General features: G+C 39.3%; 1 protein-coding gene across 1 annotated transcript in view; it reads left to right on the forward strand.

The window, feature by feature from the left end:
* The first annotated feature begins 2,829 nt into the window (after positions 1–2,829).
* Positions 2,830–21,351, forward strand: part of TMEM242 (transmembrane protein 242) — a 48,952-nt gene continuing 30,430 nt past the window's right edge. The window contains exons 1-3 of the mRNA XM_007186122.3: positions 2,830–2,971; positions 3,493–3,593; positions 20,081–20,218. Of these exons, the coding sequence (XP_007186184.1) occupies positions 2,884–2,971; positions 3,493–3,593; positions 20,081–20,218 (327 nt within the window). The 5' untranslated portion in view covers positions 2,830–2,883. The remainder of the gene's footprint in view (positions 2,972–3,492; positions 3,594–20,080; positions 20,219–21,351) is intronic.

Raw genomic sequence — 21,351 nt, forward strand, 5'->3', positions numbered from 1 at the left:
TAGGAAGGAGGAAAGCTGTCCTTTACTTTTGGGAGTTAGAAAGAAGATGGACGTTTGTGAACCACATGCTCAGAAATAAAAACAGACAGGTGTCCAACAGCGTTTGTAGTTACTGTCTCAAAATGGAGACAGGCTCCAGAGTCCAGGACACTGTAACTTTCCTAAATTTAAGGATGTTTTATCTCTCTTCTGTTTCTAACAGTAAATAGTAATATAATCCTTAAAATAAAAAATTTCTGTGCTTTTTGCGGGGAACAGCAAAGAATGGGGAGAGTCGAGGAGCCAGCACTTTTTCTCTCTAAACAGTCTTGAGAGAACAGAATTCCAAATGTTAAAACGGTCCTGGACTTTGTTTGTTGGGAATTCTTGAATGATTGATTTTATTTCAGTACCGCTCATTGGCCTGTCCATATGGATTTTAAAGGTGTAAACTGTCAGTGAGACGGAGAGAAGACGGTCTCCAAGTGGAACCTGCTGCATCAGCATCACTCGGGAACTTGTTAGACACGCATGTTCTCAAAACCCACCCTAGCCCTAGCGAATCAAAAACTCTGGGATTGGAGACCAGCAGTCTGTGGTCCACAAGCCCTTCCAGATGATTCCAATTACCAAGCTCAAGCTTGAGGAGCCCTCGGGGGCGGATAAGGACTTGCTGGAGCTGCTTTTAAATACTGGCTCTGCTACTTAACAGCTGTGTGCACTGAGCAAGTTCGTTTCGCAGAGTTTATGGTGTTGACTGAAAACGCATAACCTAAAAGCTTTATCTGAAGACCTTACTTAGCACTATAGCCTGGGAATCAGCCTCTCAGATAGCTCTGAGGAACTGTTCCAAAGGAGTAAGGGAGGAGCCAGGATATTTAGGAGTTTTTGCTAAAAAAACAAACAAAAATGTAGTCGAGCATCAAAAGATTACTGCTAATCACAAAAACCAGACATCTCAGGTAAATGATTTTAGTGCTTTTCTATGTATGGGAAGATGCAAGAGTCTGGGCTCATTGAATTTATTCCTTTGAGATGCACCTTAACTAACTAGGGCCAGTATCCTGTTTTTCTGCAGCCTGAATTCCCCTCAGGGAGCGCCACTGGGGTGGGTGCAGTGCCTGATGGCTTGATGGAGGGCAACATTCATTCTTTACTGGAATGGCAGGCAACAGTTTTTTTGTTGTTTTTGTTTTGTTTTGTTTTTGGTCCACAATGGAGAAGACTCAATGAGATAATTTATTTGAAGCACTTAGGGTAATGCCAGACACACAGAAAACAATAAATGTTAGCTGCTATGGTCACCATTGTGTATAGAGGGAAGGTTAAGTCTCGGGACCTTCAACAAATTAGCACAGCATTTGCCAGCTTAAAGGGCTCTTTCAGATTCTGACACTGTGCTTCCAAAGAATCCAAAGTTAAATAAATTCTTTGTGATTTCTCCCACACAGAAATTTGAACAGAGCAGTAGTGTTCAACCTGGCTCATTATCAGAAGCTTTTAATGGAGCTTTTAAACCGCCCTGCCTGGACCTTCAGAGCTGTCATCTCCAGTGGTAGGCCCTGGGCATCTATAATTTTAAAAAATCTCTATAAGCAATGCTGCAGAAGAGCTACTGGAACCGAAGGGGATAATAGCTAGAGCTAAGATGCACTGTTTGTGCCAGGCACTACGCTAACTCCTTTACCTACACTGCTTCATTTAATTCTTACGGCAGTACTATGAGGTGGGTTCTATCAGTTTCTGTATTTTGCAGGTGAGGAAACTGAGGTAAGTGAGCCTAATAACCTAATCAAGTTCACATAGCTGAGAAGTGGTTTAGGACCAGAACCCAGGTTTGGGCTATTAATTGCATTTTAACTGATGCATTCATTTACTCTTTCATCCAACATTTATTTATTATACATGACCAGGTAACACCCTGAGAGCCGGGACGTATAAAAATGAATAAAGATCTCCATCCGCATCTCAAGAAGTTCATGGCTTTTGCTGTTGTCGTTCAGACTGAACAAGAATGACAGATTGCCTCATTTTAAAAGATGATGTCATGTGTCTGTGTTTGAGAGGCTGAAAAGATTTTCTATGACTACCAGCCTCCTCCTCGCAATGGCCACTTACTGAATCCACCACCTTTTGCGAATTAGCCTCCCCAGTCAGTGAAGACCGGGTCTGTCTGCTGGCCGCTGGCGTTGAGCGGCTCTGGGGCAGCCTTGAAGCTCCGTGTTAGCAACTCCTTAGGGTGGTCCTCTGCTCTCCCGGCTGGGGTTGTGCCGTTCACTTCAGTTCAGTATGCTAGCCATCCAATCCCTTCGGTTGGCCAATCAATCAAACCGTGGGGTAGGAAGCGCATCACCACAGAGCTGTTAGGCTGGCAGTCTTCCAGGGATAAAGCCTGTCACTTACACCTAAAGCGACAACTGTTACGAAATTTCCCAGCAAAGTACAAAGAAAAGGCTGAGGCCTACTTTTTAGAATCGTGCAATGTTAACGCCGGCCAAATCCCCAGACATAGTGTACGGCTCACCGGGAAACTGAGCTGCGGGGTCTCTAACCAGGCTGGGACTGGGCTCCTGGCGCAATCTGCGACCCCTCACTGCCCCCTAGAGTCAGAGCTGAGCAGTGTTTCAAATAGACGCAATATTAAAGTGCAGCGATCATCACCTTGGAGCAGGCAAATGATCCTCCCTGGTTGACAGCCTTGGAAGACACCGCCCCCGGGGTGCAGCCACAGCAGCTTCCCCGCCCGCGCGCGGGAGAGGAGAGAAGTTTCGGGGCAAAGGTCGTTCTCCGGACCGGTATTCAGGTTGCACAGATGAGGGGTCAGCGGAACCTTTCTCCTCCGCCTAGCTCTCGCTTCCACCCGGTCCCAGTTGGCGCCGGACGCAGCAGTGGAGGCTTATAAACATGGAGACAGAGGACGCTGGGAGTGGAGAGCCGTCTTCTCGGCTGGGGGCTCCGGCGTCCACTAATGACCGGCTTTTCCTGGTTAAAGGTGTGGTGTGGTGAGGTGCGGGTGTCGGGGTAGCCTCACCCGGGGCCCTAGCCTGCGCTGGAGCTGGCATTCCCACGCACACCCCGCCCAGGGAGACCTTCGCTTGGGTGCCCTGAGTTTAGCCCGTGGGCTGGTCCCGCGAGCTGTTCTGTATGTGCTGCATTTCCCCCATTCCCTCTGCAGTTCCTCTCGTGTCCTCCCTTTTCTAACTCCCACTATCTCTTTTTTCTCCCCTGGAGAAACTTCACGCAGTTGTCCCCGGGAAGAGGGGAAGGGACCCTGCGCTTATTTTCTACCTTAGCATGGCCTCAGGAACCAGAGGTCGTGTGGTCACGCAGGTTTCCCAGCCGCTGTCATTTACCTTTGCCAAGAGCTTCTTAGCCATCGTTTCTCGAATTTCAAAAGTGATTTTTAAATAGTATCTGAAACTTACTTGTGTCCATCTTTTTAACGTAAGGTTTTTTTGTTTTTGTTTTTCCCTCTCCCCACCCTCCATGCCCTACCCCCAAAACTCTTGACAGGTGGAATTTTCCTTGGTACTGTTGCTGCAGCGGGAATGCTGGCTGGATTTGTTACAACACTATCATTGGCTAAAAAGAAAAGTCCTGAATGGTTCAATAAGGTTTGTGACACCGAAATCCATTCATAGCATTATTGTTGTTTACAAATCAATGGCAGCTGTTTTGACTAGGAAAAGTAAAGAAAGTGTTGATGGCCTTTCACATTACTTTAAGAAGTAACCCAATATGCACCTCATAGATTCAGGAAGTGTACAAATTAATCAACTGTCAGAAGTACTTAATTACGCACTTTTTAAACTTTCAGCAGAACAAGACTTTGAAAGCTCATCCAGTACATTTCCTATTCACAACATGACATTAAGTCTAAATCTAGGTAAATCATTCTCAGTAGTAAGAGACCCCAATATTGTATGTACCACTAAAAAAGAAAAAGAAAATGCCAATTAAATTCTTGAGACAGCACTGCAAGAGGCGTTTCTGTCTCAGAGATGTTAAAATGATGAAATACAGTGCATCTTAGTATAGATGAAAAACATAGGTCAGCTCCTTGAACCCAGAAACCATGCATGCTTGTGCAGTGCAACAGCCCCACTCCCTAGAAAATTGCCTGGCACATAGTAGGTGCTCAGTAAATTTTGGTTGAATGACTATAACCTACGGAAGGCAGAAAATCCTTATTCCATGAGCAAGATTGAGCAGTCATGCTGTCATGGACAGGTGTACTTCATTTTCCCAGTTGAGAAATTTTCTTCCCCTTGTGGTGGTTCTTCTGTATCATTCTCTTTCTGCCCTACCCGCCTCATAAGGTTTATTTATCCATTAATTAATTGCTTCAACAAATGTTTATTTTGGATCTTTTTTTTTTAACATCTTTATTGGAGTATAATTGCTTTACAATGGTGTGTTAGTTTCTGCTTTATAACAAAGTGAATCAGTTATACATATACATATGTTCCCATATCTCTTCCCTCTTGTGTCTCCCTCCCTCCCTCCCACCCTCCCTATCCCACCCCTCTAGGTGGTCACAGACCACCGAGCTGATCTCCCTGTGCTATGCGGCTGCTTCCCACTAGCTATCTATTTTACGTTTGGTAGTGTATATATGTCCATGCCACTCTCTCACTTGGTCACAGTTTACCCTTCCCCCTCCCCATATCCTCAAGTCCATTCTCTAGTAGGTCTGTGTCTTTATTCCCGTCTTACCCCTAGGTTCTTCATAAACTTTTTTTTTCTTAGATTCCATATATATGTGTTAGCATATGGTATTTGTTTTTCTCTTTCTGACTTACTTCACTCTGTATGACAGACTCTAGGTCCATCCACCTCACTACAAATATCTCAATTTCGTTTCTTTTTATGGCTGAGTAATATTCCATTGTATATATGTGCCACATCTTCTTTATTTTGGATCTTTTATGTGCAGGCACTGTGCTAGCTAGGTGCAAGAGATACAAAAATGAACAAAACATATGTACCCCTCAAAAAGCTAAGTCTGGTGTGGGAGACAGATGGTAAACAAATAATCACACAAATAATGTAATTACAATTTGATATTTGCTTTGGAATACAGTGTTATGTGAAAAGTCATAAACCGGTTGAATTCCTTTTGACTTGTATTTATCTTTAATAATCTAATAATCATATTTAAGCCTTAAGAATGGCAAGAGACCACATTTAAAGTGCATTTGGATTCCCCTCTGAATACTCAGAGCTCTTGTGGAGTTTCCCAAATCACTGTTATGAACTTCATGGTCATTTTCCCCCTATGTCACAGAATATTTTCAGAGCAGAAATATATATTTTGTGGCAGAAATCAGTGAAACCTGACTGATAGTGGTGCTTTAATAGTGGAGTTTTGGTTGATTTCTAAATCCAAGTTAACATGATAACCTTTGGGTCACAGATCTTTTTTGAGAATCTGTTGAAAGCTAGCGATTCTCTCTCAGGAAAAAAAAAAAAAGCACATATACATGTTCACAACTTTGCATTCTGTTTTGTGGTTCTGAGATTTGATATCACACATGGCCTTTACGGTCTAACATTGTGGTTTTAAACTGTGGTCCACAGAACCCTGGGGATCCTTGAGACCCTTTGAGGGTCTGAAAAGTCAGTTATTTTCATAATACTGCTAAGATACCTGCACTAATGGTACAGAAACAATAGAGGGTAAAACTGCTGGTGCCTTGCTGTGGTCGAGGCAGTGGCCCCAAACTATACTAGCAGGCATTGTTTTCTTCCTTCCTGTGCCCCCGAGGTTAAAGTCATCATTGCATAAGAGTATCCTCAATGAAGAAGTAAAATTATTTATTTTTAATATCTTGACCCTTGAACTTAACCTCTTTAATATTCTGTGTGAAGAAATGGGAAGTACACAAAAAGCACTTCTGCTTTATACCAAAGTAATATGTTTTTCTCAAGAAAAAGCAGTTGTGTGAGATACACACTGAACTAGCCACTTTTTTTCATGGCATATTATTTTCACTTGTAAGAGCAACAGACAAATTGTAGTTATTCAGAAGTGAGTATTTGGTAGACATTTTCTTGAAAATGAACAAAATGAGCCTGTCTCTTCAAGCAAGCAATTGTCAGTATTTGTTGCCAGTGATAAAATTCCAGTTTTTAGGTAAAAATTAGGTTTTAGAAAACTTGTGTCTGCCATTGTGAGCTTGCCAGCTGCTCAAACACTTAAAAGGCTTTTCCTTTTTTTTTTAAAGATTTACTTATTTATTTATTTATTTATTTTTGGCTGCTGTTGGGTCTTAGTTGTGGCATGTGGGATCTTCATTGTGTCACATGGGCTCTTCGTTGTGGTGCACAGGCTTCTCTCTAGTTGTGGTGTGCAGGCTCCAGGGCTCATGGGCTCTGTAGTTGCGCGTGGGTTCTCTAGTTGTGGCATGTGGGTTCCCGAGCGCATAGGCTCTGTAGTTGTGGCACGCGGGCTCTCTAGTTGAGGCGCATGAGCTCAGTAGTTATGGCACGTGGGCTTAGTTGCCCCACGACATGTGGGATCTTAGTTCCCTGACCAGGGATCGAACCCACATCACCTGCATTATAAGGTGGATTCTTTACCACTGGACCACCAGGGAAGTCCCTAAAGGCTTTTCTAATGAGATTGGTAGGGATATAAATGATGTAATTTTTTGGTATTTAATAAATAAATGATGTCAACAGTTGAAAGATAACTGTTATCTTGGCAAATCATTATTTTCTGAATGATCATGATGCCTGGATAAAAGTTTCATTCAAAAATGCAGATTAGACTAATGGATTTTAATGTAATAAAGTACAAAAATTCATTGATACGATTTTATATTCCATGTTGCAGATAATTTTTAAGAAACTATTTGTTGAGTTTGGGTATAGTATCAAAGAAGGGAGGCTATTAAAATACTCCTCCCTTTTCCAACCACATATCTGTATGAGGAGAGATTTTATTCATATACTTCAACCAATAAACATATTGCAACAGATTTAATATAGACACATATATGAAAATTCAGCTGTCTTTATTAAACCAGACATTTAAAAGATTAACAAAAACGTAAAACATTGCCTATCTTTGCACTAAATGTTTTGTTTTGTAAGATGGTTATTTTTTTTTAATTAATTAATTTATTGATTGATTGATTTTTGGCTATGTTGGGTCTTCGTTTCTGTGCGAGGGCTTTCTCTAGTTGCGGCGAGCGGGGGCCACTCTTCATCGTGGTGCGCGGGCCTCTCACTATCGTGGCCTCTCTTGTTGCGGAGCACAGGCTCCAGACGCACAGACTCAGTAGCTGTGGCTCACGGGCCCAGTTGTTCCCGCGGCATGTGGGATCTTCCCAGACCAGGGCTCGAACCCGTGTCCCCTGCATTAGCAGGCAGATTCTCAACCACTGCGCCACCAGGGAAGCCCTGTAAGATGGTTATTTTAATTCACATAATCAGAAATCTTTGGGATCGAAGTATAAATGGATCTTGAGACCAGGAAGTTTGAGAACCCCTGTTTCGGAGGTTAAATATCCTTCAAATAACAGTTATTTCAAGACCCATTTAGGTAATGAACAGACCATAAGGGTGAGTCATCATCTTTCTGATATGGCTACAACTTATGAGAAATTATAAAAATAAATCTTTAAAAAATATATATTGTTTATGTTACAACAACATGGCTATTTCTGTGATGTAAAGAATATAGCAAAATGTATCAGATAAGAATGCTCTGTAAACGAAGACCCAACACAGCCAAAAATAAATAAAGAAATAAATAATAATTAAAAATAAATAAATAAATCCTTAAAAAAAAAGAGTTTAAAAAAATAAAAAAAGAATGCTCTGTAGGGGAAATAGCTAGATTGAGCATTCTTTTTTTTTTTTTTTTAAAGGATTTTCTTATTTATTTATTTATTTATTTATTTATTTTTGGCTGTGTTGGGTCTTCGGTTCGTGCGAGGGCTTTCTCCAGTTGCGGCAAGCGGGGGCCGCTCTTCATCGCGGTGCGGGGACCGCTCTTCATCGCGGTGCGCGGGCCTTTCTCTATCGCGGCCCCTCCCGTCACGGGGCACAGGCTCCAGACGCGCAGGCTCAGCAATTGTGGCTCACGGGCCCAGCTGCTCCGTGGCATGTGGGATCTTCCCAGACCAGGGCTCGAACCCGTGTCCCCTGCATTAGCAGGCAGATTCTCAATCACTGCGCCACCAGGGAAGCCCTGAGCATTCTTTTTAAATATCAGTTTGATTTATGTCAGATTCAGCCCAGGATTAAACTGAAAAAAAAAAAAAAAAACTAAAAACATGAACCTTATTCTTAGGTAAGCAGTTAACTTTCTGAAAAACTGAACAATTTGTTCTTGATAGGTCCTGCACCTGTGAATAATAGATTAATTCTTATTAAAATAGATAGAAGATAAGGGGCACCCATGTCTTTAAGCATAAGAGGTATTATAAACACAAAATAATGGAAAATAATTTTTTTGTTTTATCTTGGATATTAAATATCATAACTGCATTGTGATTTGTTAAATTCAAACTTCCATATGCACGTGGCTTCATTTTAATTTAAATGAAAAAAATAAACAGTGTGGTAGTGAAGAAAAAGGTAGCTTTCATTTATATATATGTGACTAGCATATGTGGTTATATCTAAAGATCTTTTAAAGCAACATTATTTTTTGGCAAGTCAGTCTTTCCCTGCAACAAGTCAGTATTCATTTTGAAAATTCTGAGCAGGCTATGTGAAGGTCATGTGATGTATAACTCCAGCAGATAAAGCTTGTGACTAGACTTTTAAAAACTTAATAATAAGGGCAGATCAATTTTTTAACATTTCCGCTAAAATTCTTTTTTGGAAGTATGTAGACAGTAACTGATAATAACTCACTTCCTTTCACAATCAATTTCTGAGACTGATATACAAATACAGCATGTACCTTTTTTTTTTTTTTAATCTGAAAGTTTGGCAAACCTAAGATTTTATTTGGAGTATTGCTGTGTTATTAAGGGTTATTTTTATACATAGTTACCTTTTTTACTTAGCAAAACAAATGTGGGTTTGTGTAGACTTTTAAAAATTTATGTATATCTGTAATACATATATAATTTCTCTTCTTAGGGAAATAAGAGATTTTTAATTTAAGTTTCTAAAATAAAATTTAAGCAAAGCACTTAAACTGACCCTGGTGTAATAATATTTGGTTAATGATACTGCTTCTGGATGAAAATGCAAGCCAATTAGAAATTAGTGCATTTGTGTGAGATCTGTTGCTGAAATTATAGCAACATGAGAAAAAGGAATAAGATTAGAGAGTAGTATATTGTTTTCATCATAGAAAATGGCTAAAGAAAAATCTCTTGAAAATCTGGTCAGGACCAGGATAGATCTACAAAAAGTATGTCATTAGATAAGATCTGCTAGGTCTAGGCATGGGGATACAGATAAAGTGTTTCTATATACTATGAATAACATTCACAATCACAAATGCATGCATAAAAAAACCTTTATTAAGAAACGGGTTGAGCAATATAAAGAAAATTATTCTTTTTTTTTTGTTTTGGCTGAGTTCAGTCTTTGTTGCTGCGCGCAGGCTTTCTCTAGTTGCGTCGAGCGGGGGCTACTCTTCGTTGTGGTGCGCGGGCTTCTCATTGCAGTGGCTTCTCTTGTTGCGGAGCACGGGCTCTAGGCGTGCGGGCTTCAGTAGTTGAGGCTCGCAGGCTCTAGAGCGCAGGCTCAGTAGTTGTGGCGCACGGGCTTAGTTGCTCCGCAGCATGTGGGATCTTCCCAGACCAGGGATTGAACCCGTGTCCCCTGCATTGGCAGGCGGACTCTTAACCACTGCGCCACCGGGGAAACCCAAGAAAATTATTCTTAAAAAAAAATACTTGAGTAAAGAAATATATTTCCCGATGAAAGACAGGATGTTATAAATTTGCTGTCTCTTGCCAGTTAGCTAATGTTTGATGCCATTCTAATGAAAATGCTAATAAATGGGGAGTTGGAGAACTTGACAAAACGTTTCAGGGTTTTTCTGGAAGACTTAATAGATAAAAATGGTAAAGAAATGTTTGATAAAAAGTAATGAGTATGATATACTTTCTGGATATTAAGACTTTTTAATGATTCTATAATTAAATCTGTGTGATTCTGTTATTAAAAAAACCAATTCATAGTACGAAAATAGCTTAGAAACAAACCTCTGTATCTAATTTTCTAAATAAGTTGGGAGGATAAGGATGAATCTGTAGAGTGGTGCTGGGGCAGATGCTAAGCTACTGGGGAAGTAAACCCCCTTTAGTTATCAGCTTCCATTAAAACTAAAGTAAATACCAGCTGAACTAAAAAGTTAGGGGTAAAAGTTTTTTTAAACCAAAAAAAAGCTAGAAGGAAAGAGAAATGACTGACTTGAATGAGGGAAGGTTTTTTTTTTTTGTTCACTTTGTGTCTCTGTGTTACATTTTGGTAATTCCCTCAGTATTTCAGGCTTTTCTTTATTTGTTACAGTGATCTATGATCAGTGATCTTTGATGTGACTATGATAGAAAGATTACTGACTTGCCGAAGGCACCAATGATGGTTAGCTTTTTTTGTAGCAATAAGGTGTGTTTTTAAATTGTCATGTACATTGTTTATTTATTTATTTATTTTAATCTCTTCATGTCTTCTATTACTTAAATAGGTTTTTAAAATTCGTTATCTATTTTATACGTATTAGTATATATATGTCAATCCCAATCTCCCAATTCATCCCACCACCACCCCTCCCCAGTTTCCCCCCTTGGTGTCCATACATTTGTTCTCTACATCTGTGTCTCTGTTTCTGCCTTGCAGACTGGTTCATCTGTACCATTTTTCTAGATTCCACATATATGCGTTAATATATGATATTTGTTTTTCTCTTTCTGACTTCACTCTGTATGACAGTCTCTAGGTCCATCCACGTCTCTGCAAATGACCCAATTTCGTTCCTTTTTATGGCTGAGTAATATTCCATTGTATATATGTACCACATCTTCTTTATCCATTTGTTTGTCAGTGGGCATTTAGGTTGCTTCAATGACCTGGCTATTGTAATAGAGCTGCAGTGAACATTGGGGTGCATGTGTCTTTTTGAATTATGGTTTTCTCTGGGTATATGCCCAGTAGTGGGATTGCTGGGTCATATGGTAATTCTATTTTTAGCTTTTTAAGGAACCTCCATACTGTTCTCCATAGTGGCTGTATCAGTTTACATTCCCACCAACAATGCAAGACGGTTCCCTATTCTCCACACCCTCTCCAGCATTTGTTGTTTGTAGATTTTCTGATGATGCCCATTCTGACTGGTGTGAGCTGATACCTCATTGTAGTTTTGATTTGAATTTCTCTAATAATTAGTGATGTTGAGCAGCTTTTCATGTGCCTCTTGGCCATCTGTATGTCTTCTTTGGAGAAATGTCTATTTAGGTCTTCTGCCCATTTTTGGATTGGGTTGTTTGTTTTTTTAATATTGAGCTGCATGAGCTGTTTATATATTTTGGAGTTGAATCCTTTGTCCATTGATTCGTTTGCAAATATTTTCTCCCATTCTGAGGGTTGTCTTTTCGTCTTGTTTAGTTTCCTTTGCTGTGCAAAAGCTTTTAACTTTCATTAGGTCCCATTTGTTTATTTTTGTTTTTATTTCCATTACTCTAGGAGGTGGGTCAAAAAAGATCTTGCTGTGATTTATGTCAAAGAGTGTTCTTCCTATGTTTTCCTCTAAGAGTTTTATAGTGTCTGGTCTTACATTTAGGTCTTTAATCCATTTTGAGTTTATTTTTGTGTATGGTGTTAAGGAGTTCTAATCTCATTCTTTTACGTGTAGCTGTCCAGTTTTCCCAGCACCACTTATTGAAGAGACTGTCTTTTCTCCATTGTATATCCTTGCCTCCTTTGTCATAGATTAGTTGACCAAAGGTGCATGGGTTTATCTCTGGGCTTTCTACCCTTTTCCATTGATCTATATTTCTGTTTTTGTGCCAGTACCATATTGTCTTGATTACTGTAGCTTTGTAGTATAGTGTGAAGTCAGGGAGCCTGATTCCTCCAGCTCTGTTTTTTTCCCTCAAGATTGCTTTGGCTATTCAGGGTCTTTTGTGTCTCCATACAAATTTTAAGATTTTTTTGTTCTAGTTCTGTAAAAAAAAATGCCATTGGTAATTTGATAGGGATTGCATTGAATCTGTAGATTGCTTTGGGTAGTATAGTCATTTTCACAATATTGATTCTTCCAATCCAAGAACATGGTATATCTCTCCATCTGTTTGTGTCATCTTTGATTTCTTTCATCAGTGTCTTATAGTTTTCTGAGTACAGGTCTTTTACCTTCTTAGGTTTATTCCTAGGTATTTTATTCTTTTTGTTGCAGTGGTGTATGGGATTGTTTCCTTAATTTCTCTTTCTGAACTTTTGTTGTTAGTGTATAGGAATGCAAGAGATTTCTGTGCATTAATTTTGTATCCTGCTACTTTACAACTTCATTGATTAGTTCTAGTAGTTTTCTGGTGGCATCTTTAGGATTCTCTATGTATAGTATCATGTCATCTGCAAACAGTGACAGTTTTACTTCTTTCCCAATTTGCATTCCTTTTATTTCTTTTTCTTCTCTGATTGCTGTGGCTAGGACTTCCAGAACTATGTTGAATAATAGTGGTGAGAGTGGACATCCTTGTCTTGTTCCAGATTGTAGAGGAAATGCTTTCAGTTTTTCACCATTGAGAATGATGTTTGCTGTGGGCTTGTCGTATATGGCCTTTATTATGTTTAGGTAGGTTCCCTCTGTGCACACTTTCTGGAGAGTTTTTATAATAAATGGGTGTTGAATTTTGTCAAAAGCTTTTTCTGCATCTTTTGAGATGATCATATGGTTTTTATTCTTCAGTTTGTTAATATGGTATATCACATTGATTGATTTGCATATATTGAAGAATCCTTGCATCCCTGGGATAAACCCCACTTGATCGTGGTGTATGAACCTTTTAATGTGCTGTTGGATTCTGTTTGCTAGTATTTTGTTGAGGATTTTTGCATCTATATTCATCAGTGTTATTGGTCCATAATTTTCTTTTTTGTAGTATCTTTGTCTGGTTTTGGTATCAGGGTCGTGGCCTTGTAGAATGAGTTTAGGAGTGTTCCTTCCTCTGCAATTTTTTGGAAGAGTTTGAGAAGGATGGGTGTTAGCTCTTGTCTAAATGTTTGATAGAATTCACCTGTGAAGCCATCTTGTCCTGAACTTTTGTTTGCTGGAAGATTTTTAATCACAGTTTCAATTTCATTACTTGTGATTGGTCTGCTCATATTTTCTATTTCTTCCTGGTTCAGTCTTGGAAGGTTATATCTTTCTAAGAATTTGTCCATTTCTTCCAGGTTGTCCATTTTATTGGCATAGAGTTGCTTGTAGTAGTCTGTTAGGATGCTTTGTATTTCTGTGGTGTCTGTTGTACCTTCTCCTTTTTCATTTCTAATTTTATTGATTTGAGTCCTCTCCCTCTTTCCCTCGATGAGTCTGACTAAAGGTTTATCAGTTTTGTTTATCTTCTCAAAGAACCCGCTTTTAGTTTTATTGATCTTTGCTATTTTTTTTTCTATTTCATTTATTTCTGCTCTGATCTTTTATGATTTCTTTCCTTCTACTAACTTTGGGTTTTGTTTGTTCTTCTTTATCTCGTTCCTTTAGGTGTAAGGTTAGATTGTTTATTTGAGATGTTTCTTGTTTCTTGAGGTAGACTTTTATTGCTATAAACTTCCCTTTTAGAACTGCTTTTGCTGCATCCAATAGGCTTTGGATTGTTGTGTTCTCATTGTCATTTGTCTCTAGGTATTTTTTGATTTCCTCTTTGATTTCTTCAATGATCTCTTGGTTATTTAGTAACGTGTTGTTTAGCCTCCATGTGTTTGTGTTTTTTACGTTTTTCTCTCTGTAATTGATTTGTAATCTCATAGCGTTGTGGTCAAAAAAGATACTTGATATGATTTCAGTTTTCTTAAATTTATTGAGGCTTGATTTGTGACCCAGGATGTGATGTGTCCTGGGGAACGTTCTGGGTGCACTTGAGAAGAAAGTGTAATCTGCAGTTTTCAGATGGAATGTCCTATAAATATCAATTAAATCTATCTGGTTTACTGTGTGATTTAAAGCTTGTGTTTCCTTATTAATTTTCTGTCTGGATGATCTGTCCATTGGTGTAAGTGAGGTGTTAAAGTCCCCCACTATTATTGTGTTACTGTCGATTTTCTCTTTTATAGCTGTTAGCATTTGCCTTATGTTTGAGGTGCTCCTATGTTGGGTGCATATATATTTATAGTTGTTATATTTTCTTCCTGGATTGATCCCTTGATCATTATGTAGTGTCTTTCCTTGTCTTTTGTAACATTCTTTATTTTAAAGTCTATTTTATCTACTATGAGTATTGCTACTCCAGCTTTCTTTTGATTTCCATTTGCATGGAATATCTTTTTCCATCCCTTCACTTTCAGTCTGTATGTGTCCCTAGGTCTGAAGTGGGTCTCTTGTAGACAGCATATATATGGGTCTTGTTTTTGTATCCATTCAGCCAGCCTGTGTCTTTTGGTTGGAGCATTTAATCCATTCACGTTTAAGGTAATTATTGATATGTATGTTCCTATGACCATTTTCTTAATTGTTTTGGGTTTGTTTTTGTAGGTCCTTTTCTTCTCTTGTGTTTCCCGCTTAGAGAAGTTTCTTTAGCATTTGTTGTAGAGCTGGTTTGGTGGTGCCGAATTCTCTTAGCTTTTACTTGTCTGTAAAGCTTTTGATATCTCTGTTGAATCTGAATGAGATCCTCGCCGGGTAGAGAAATCTTGGTTGTAGGTTCTTCCCTTTCATCACTTTAAATATATCGTGCCACTCCTTTCTGGCTTGTAGAGTTTCTGCTGAGAAATCAGCTGTTAACCTTATGGGAGTTCCCTTGTATCTTATTTGTCATTTTTTCCTTGTTGCTTTTAATAATTTTTCCTTTTGTCTTTAATTTTTGTCAATTTGATTACTATGTGTCTCGGCGTGTTTCTCCTTGGGTTTATCCTGCCTGGGACTCTCTGCGCTTCCTAGACTTGGGTGGCTATTTCCTTTCCCAAGTTAGAGAAGTTTTCAACTATAATCTCTTCAAATATTTTCTCAGGTCCTTTCTCTCGTCTCCTTCTGGGACCCCTATAATGTGAATGTTGTTGCGTTTAATGTTGTCCCAGAGGTCTCTTAGGCTGTCTTCATTTCTTTTCATTCTTTTTTCTTTATTCTGTTCCATGGCAGTGATTTCCACCATTCTGTCTTCCAGGTCATTTATCCGTTCTGCCTCGGTTATTCTGCTATTGATTCCTTCTAGTGTACTTTTCATTTTAGTTATTGTATTGTTCATCTCTGTTGGTTTGTTCTTTAATTCTTTTAGGTCTTTGTTAAACATTTCTTGCATCTTCTTGATCTTTGCCTCCATTCTTTTTCTGAGGTCCTGGATCATCTTCACTATCATCATTCTGAATTCTTTTTCTGGAAGGTTGCCTATCTCCACTTCATTTAGTTGTTTTTCTGGTGTTTTTTTTTTTAAATTAATTAATTAATTTATTTATGGCTGTGTTGGGTCTTCGTTTCTGTGCGAGGGCTTTCTCCAGTTGCGGTGAGCGGGGGCCACTCTTCATCACGGTGCATGGGCCCCTCACTATCGTGGCCTCTCTTGTTGCGGAGCACGGGCTCCAGACGTGCAGGCTCAGTAATTGTGGCTCATGGGCCCAGCTGTTCCGTGGCATGTGCGATCCTCCCGGACCAGGGCTCGAACCCATGTCCGCTGCATTGGGAGGCAGACTCTCAACCACTGCGCCACCAGGGAAGCCCTTTTCTGGTGTTTTATCTTGTTCCTTCATCTGGTACATAATCCTCTGCCTTCTCATTTTGTCTGTTTTTCTGTGAATGTGATTTTGTTCCACAGGGTGCAGGATTGTCGTTCTTTTTGCTTCTGCTCTCTGTCCTCTGGTGGATAAGGCTATCTGAGAGGCTTGTGGAAGTTTCCTGATGGAAGGAACTGGTGGTGGGTAGAGCTGGGTGTTGCTCTGGTAGGCAGGGCTCAGTAAAACTTTAAAACTGCTGATGGGTGGGGCTGAGTTCCCTCCCTGTTGGTTGTTTGGCCTGAGGTGACCCAGCACTGGAGCCTACAGGCTCTTTGGTGGGTCTAATGGTGGACTCTGGGAGGGGTCACGCCAGTGAGTACCTCCCAGAACTTCTACTGGCAGTGTCCTTGTCCCCATGGTGAGCCACAACAGCCCCCCGCCTCTGCAGGAGACCCTCCAACATTAGCAGGTAGGTCTGGTTCAGTCTCCTATGGGAGACTGCTCCTTCCCCTGGGTCCCGATGTGCATGCTACTTTGTGTGTGCCCTCCAAGAGTGGAGTCTCTGTTTCCCCCAGTCCTGTAGAAGTCCTGCAGTCAGATCCTGCTAGCCTTCAAAGTCTTATTCTCTGGGAATTCCTCCTCCCATTGCCAGACCCCCAGGTTGGGAAGCCTGATGTGGGGCTCAGAACCTTCACTCCAGTGGGTGGACTTCTGTGGTATAAGTGTTCTCCAGTTTGTGAGTCACCCACCCAGCAGTTATGGGATTTGATTTTATTGTGATTGCGCCCCTCCTACCATCTCATTGCAGCTTCTCCTTTGTCTTTGGATGTGGGGTATCTTTTTTGGTGAGTTCCAGTGTCTTCCTGTTGATGATTGTTCAGCAGTTAATTGTGAGTCCGGTGCTCTCGCAAGAGGGAGTGAGTGCACGTCCTCTACTCTGCCATGTTGAACCAGTTTCCAGATGAGGGAAATTTTAGTAAGTTTAAAAACTTTAGAGTGTATTTTTGACCAAAAACAAACAAACAAAAAGCAAAATAAAAGGATAAAAGCAAACCAAAGTAGGGAAATATGATAGCACATATGATAGGTATAAGGGCTTCAAAGAACATTAATATAGAAAGAATATACAAATCAGAAAACTTTAAATGGACAAATAACATGAATATGCAATTCAAAAGGTGTGAACATTGGCTTATAATAACTTGGACAAATACTCGTTCTCAGTAACAGTAGAAATGTAAGTTATAAATAGTCTTACATAAATTTCAAAGGTTTCTTTTTGTGTGTTTTTATTTTTACTGAGACCATCTAATGCAGGCCAACTTGAAATGGTCCTCGTAAAACAGCATTGTAACTTAGTACAACCTTTTGAAAAACAGTTTGTAGTGTTTATCAGCTTATAAAATATTCATGCTTCTCCACTTAATAATTCTACTTTGAGGAATTTTCCCCAGGGACTTAAATCAGAAGTGCAAGTAAGTGTTTAGGCACAAAGAAGTTTTTAATATAAAAAATTAATATAAAAAAGTGAAACTAGTATACATTAATAACAAATGGCTAAGTAAATTATGATAAATCAGTTGCCATGTAACCAGTAAAAATATTTGAGTTTTTGACACAACGAGAGGATGAAAGTTGAAGATTAAAAACATTTTAATGGTGTTAAGTTGTTTTTAAAATGTCCACAATCAGAAAGAGGGAGAATATGTCAAAATGTTTAACATGATTTACTGGATAATAAAATGGAGGTTTTTTTCATTCATTCTTATGCTTTCTCATACATACCAAATTTTGCACAATGATATATAATGAGAAAAAAGTAAGATACAACGTTAAAGTTTTTATTGTTTCTGACTATTTTTGTTAGTTGATGTTTAATGTGTTTTAGCAGACAGGCTCACAGGGAAAAATAATAAATTCTTAATATTTCCTAAATTCTACAGTCTCCTTTAAAAAATTTTTAAAGATAAATTACATTTCATATTCAGGTCAGACTATGGGAATAAGTGAATGCCCCTTGGTTACATTTCAAGTAGGCCTGTAAGTATTATCACTTCTTTCTCTACTTCCAATAGTGTAAATATTTGAATTATCCTAAGTAATGATGTTTTTATTCTAATTTACACTATGATTTGTTTCCGCTTAAAAAGATACTTTCATTTACATTTTGTATTGTGTTGTATTTAGAATCAGAAGTGATAAATGACTGAATGGCAAATTCTACTTAGTCTGTAAAGCCAGGCTGCTGAAGTGCTCTAGCTTTTATAAGCCATGAAACCTTGAACAAGTTATTTAATCTCTGTCTACCTTAGTTGGTCTTTAGTAAAATGAGGATAATAGTACGTCTCACAGAGTAAGGTGAAGTAAAATGCTTAATGAATTACTATATGCAAAATGCTTTGAACAGTGCTTGTCATATAGTAAGGGAGCAATATATATATAATTGTGTGTGTGTGTGTGTGTGTGTATATATATATATATATAAAATTATTAACTGTGATATAGTATTTGGAAATACAGGATCCCTGGGAGATTGCAGTCCTGCGGTCTTATTTAAAAATTAATCTCATTTAAAAATAAGATTAATGGTCCTTTAACAGTGTAAGGAAAAATGTGGCTTTGGTCCTTCTGATCAATGTAATTTAATCATTAGTATCAATAGTAAAAAGAAACATTTAGCATGTGAATGCCACTTGTGCAGTTTTATTCATGAAATAGATATGGAAAAAGAGCTCACCACATCCATAGAATATCACCATACTTTACAAAAATTAAATTAGCTCCCTTCGTGTTTGTCAGACCTTTACTGTTTTGTTTTTTTCTTATTATGAGCTCCTTCTAACCTAAATTAATAGACACTAACCCTAGATATTGTCCTCCAATGAGTGTCTGACCAGTGTAATGGAGGAGTATCTTTGTTTTTTATTTCAGAGTTTAAATCTTTAAATAAAAATACACTGTCAACTTACATTTTAAATTACTAAGTCATGGGGCTTCCCTGGTGGCGCAGTGGTTAAGAATCTGCCCGCCAGTGCAGGGAACATGGGTTCGAGCCCTGCTCCGGGAAGATCCCACATGCTGCGCAGCAACTAAGCCCGTGCACCACAGCTACTGAGCCTGCACTCTAGAGCCCACGAGCCACAACTACTGAGCCCACACGCCACATCTACTGAAGCCTGCATGCTCTAGAGCCTGTGCTCGGCAACAAGAGAAGCCCACGCACTGCAACGAAGAGTAGCCCCCGCTTGCTGCAACTAGAGAAAGCCTGCACGCAGCAGCGAAGACCCAACACAGCCAAAAATAATAAATAAATAAAAATAAATAAATTTATAAATTACTAAGTCATGGAATTGGAAGAGACTTTAGAAATTAGTACTCTATTCCTCCCAGTATCTCTTTTTACAGCGCACCCACCCCTCCCCCAACCTCAGCGCATTTCGTAATGGGGGCAGTTATTCTTTTTTTTTTTTCCTTTGGCCTCGCCCGCAGGATCTCATTTCCATAATCGCAGGCCACAGCCATGAAAGCCTGGAATTCTAACCATTAGGCCACCAGGGAACTCCCTCGGTTATTCCTTTTTGAAGTGCTCACTGCATTCTTATTCTTCTCTAGTCAAGTTCGTTACGCTGATAGTCTGAAAGTTGTTCAATTAGTATAATTGTAGATTTTTACCTTAATATTATATCTTGAAACTTGGGAGGAGGGTTACTGTTTTTTTTCTAGTTTCTTATTAATAGTTGCCAGGAGCTGAACTTCTACTATATGTCAGGCATTCTGCATAAATATTTAAAAGTCCTCACAATGAGTTATATCACAAGTCTTTTCTCAAACTTAGATTTAGCACACCTCTTCCGGGAAGCTTTCCTTAAAACTTCCCCTTCTTGCGAGTAGATCAGGTGTTCTCCTCCTCTGGGTACACAGTGCCCTGTGTGTATATGCAGGTCTGTCGTTGCCCTTTCCATTTTGATCATAATTTACTTCTAGTTGTCTGTGTTTCCCCCTCCCTCACCAGGTCTTAAGTGTTTTGTCAGAAAGAAGTTGCTCTGTGTACCTAGCACGGATCTTGGCACGGAGGCTTGCACACTCAAATATTTGTCAGAGCAGCTGTGACTTAAGTCGTGCAGTTATTAAGTACATTAACTTGGGTTGGTCTGGCTTCCTAATATCATGGTGCTGACACAGAGTCATTAATTTCAAACACTTTCCAAATATTTATTCTTTCAGAATGATGATTTTTACCAGAACCTTTCCGTCTTCATTGCAGGGAAGTGTGGCCACGGCTGCCTTACCGGAGAGCGGGTCCTCCCTTGCCTTGCGAGCCCTGGGGTGGGGCTCACTTTATGCCTGGTGTGGGGTCGGTGTGATCAGCTTCGCCGTCTGGAAGGCTTTAGGAGTTCACAGTGTAAGTAACTGCAGTCCTATAATTGGTATCTGGAATGTTTATTCTACTTTGTGAGGTCTAAATCTTGCAGATTTTCAAATTTGCGTATAGTTTATTCACTATCTTGCGAAGTGATGACAGAGAATTGACTAAATTTTTACTAATAACTAGGCAGCTTCTCATTACTAGTAAATCATATAAATAATTTAAATATTTAAGGGTGGTGAAACTTCAAATATAATTAATGACTAATGATAACAAATGTTCGTTCTGTATAAATTTGTGGGAGCTACTTGTTCAGTAAAATAATTTGGAACAACTTTCTATGCTGTTTGACATCCATATATATAAACATCGTTGTAAAATAAAGCATTTTAATATTATTATTTAAATTATTAATGTGTTTACACATTATTGGAAAAAGATCCTAGTACCTGTGTGTGTGTAACTTATACTCCAAGCTAAAAAGCTGTACATTCAGAATATTTGGCTTCTTTTTATTTAAACTACTGGTAGGAAGTTCTGTGGACCAGGCTCTTTGTGACAGGTGAGAATTGGTGGTGGTTTAGAATGGGTGGCAGAAGTAGAGTTGATGAAAAGAGGTTCTGGATATATTTTGAAGGTAGGGGCAACAAGGACTTGTTATAAATTGAATGTGGGTGGTGAGAGAAAAAGTCAAGTCAAGGATGTCTCCAGGCTTTTGGTCTGAACGACTGGAAAATGGATGGGACCAGTGTGAAAGGAGCAGATATTAGGGGATCATGTCAGGGGCTCAGTCTGTGACTTATGAGTTTGAGGTAGATTTTAGATAGCCAAGTAGAGAGTCAAGTAAGCAGTTAGATATAGAAGTTTGGAATTCAAGGTGAAGATCTAAATCAGTATGTGGATAGTATGTAAACCATGAGATCAGATGAGCTCACATAGGCAGTGAATGTAGAGAGAAAAGAGAAGAGGTCTGAGGAAGGAGCTCTTGGTTTAGGAGCTCCTCAGGTTTAGAGGTTGAGGAATGAGGAGAAGGTTTCCCTGCTGAAGAAGCAGGGAAACCAGGAGAATGGTGACTTGGATGCCAGGTGAAAAAACATCTTTCAAGGAGGAGGATGCTGGGTATAAGTCATGTAAGATGAGAACTGGTAGTTCACTGAGATGTGGTGGTC

This window comes from Balaenoptera acutorostrata, chromosome 14, assembly GCF_949987535.1.
Source record: "Balaenoptera acutorostrata chromosome 14, mBalAcu1.1, whole genome shotgun sequence".
NCBI classification, from domain to species: domain Eukaryota; kingdom Metazoa; phylum Chordata; class Mammalia; order Artiodactyla; family Balaenopteridae; genus Balaenoptera; species Balaenoptera acutorostrata.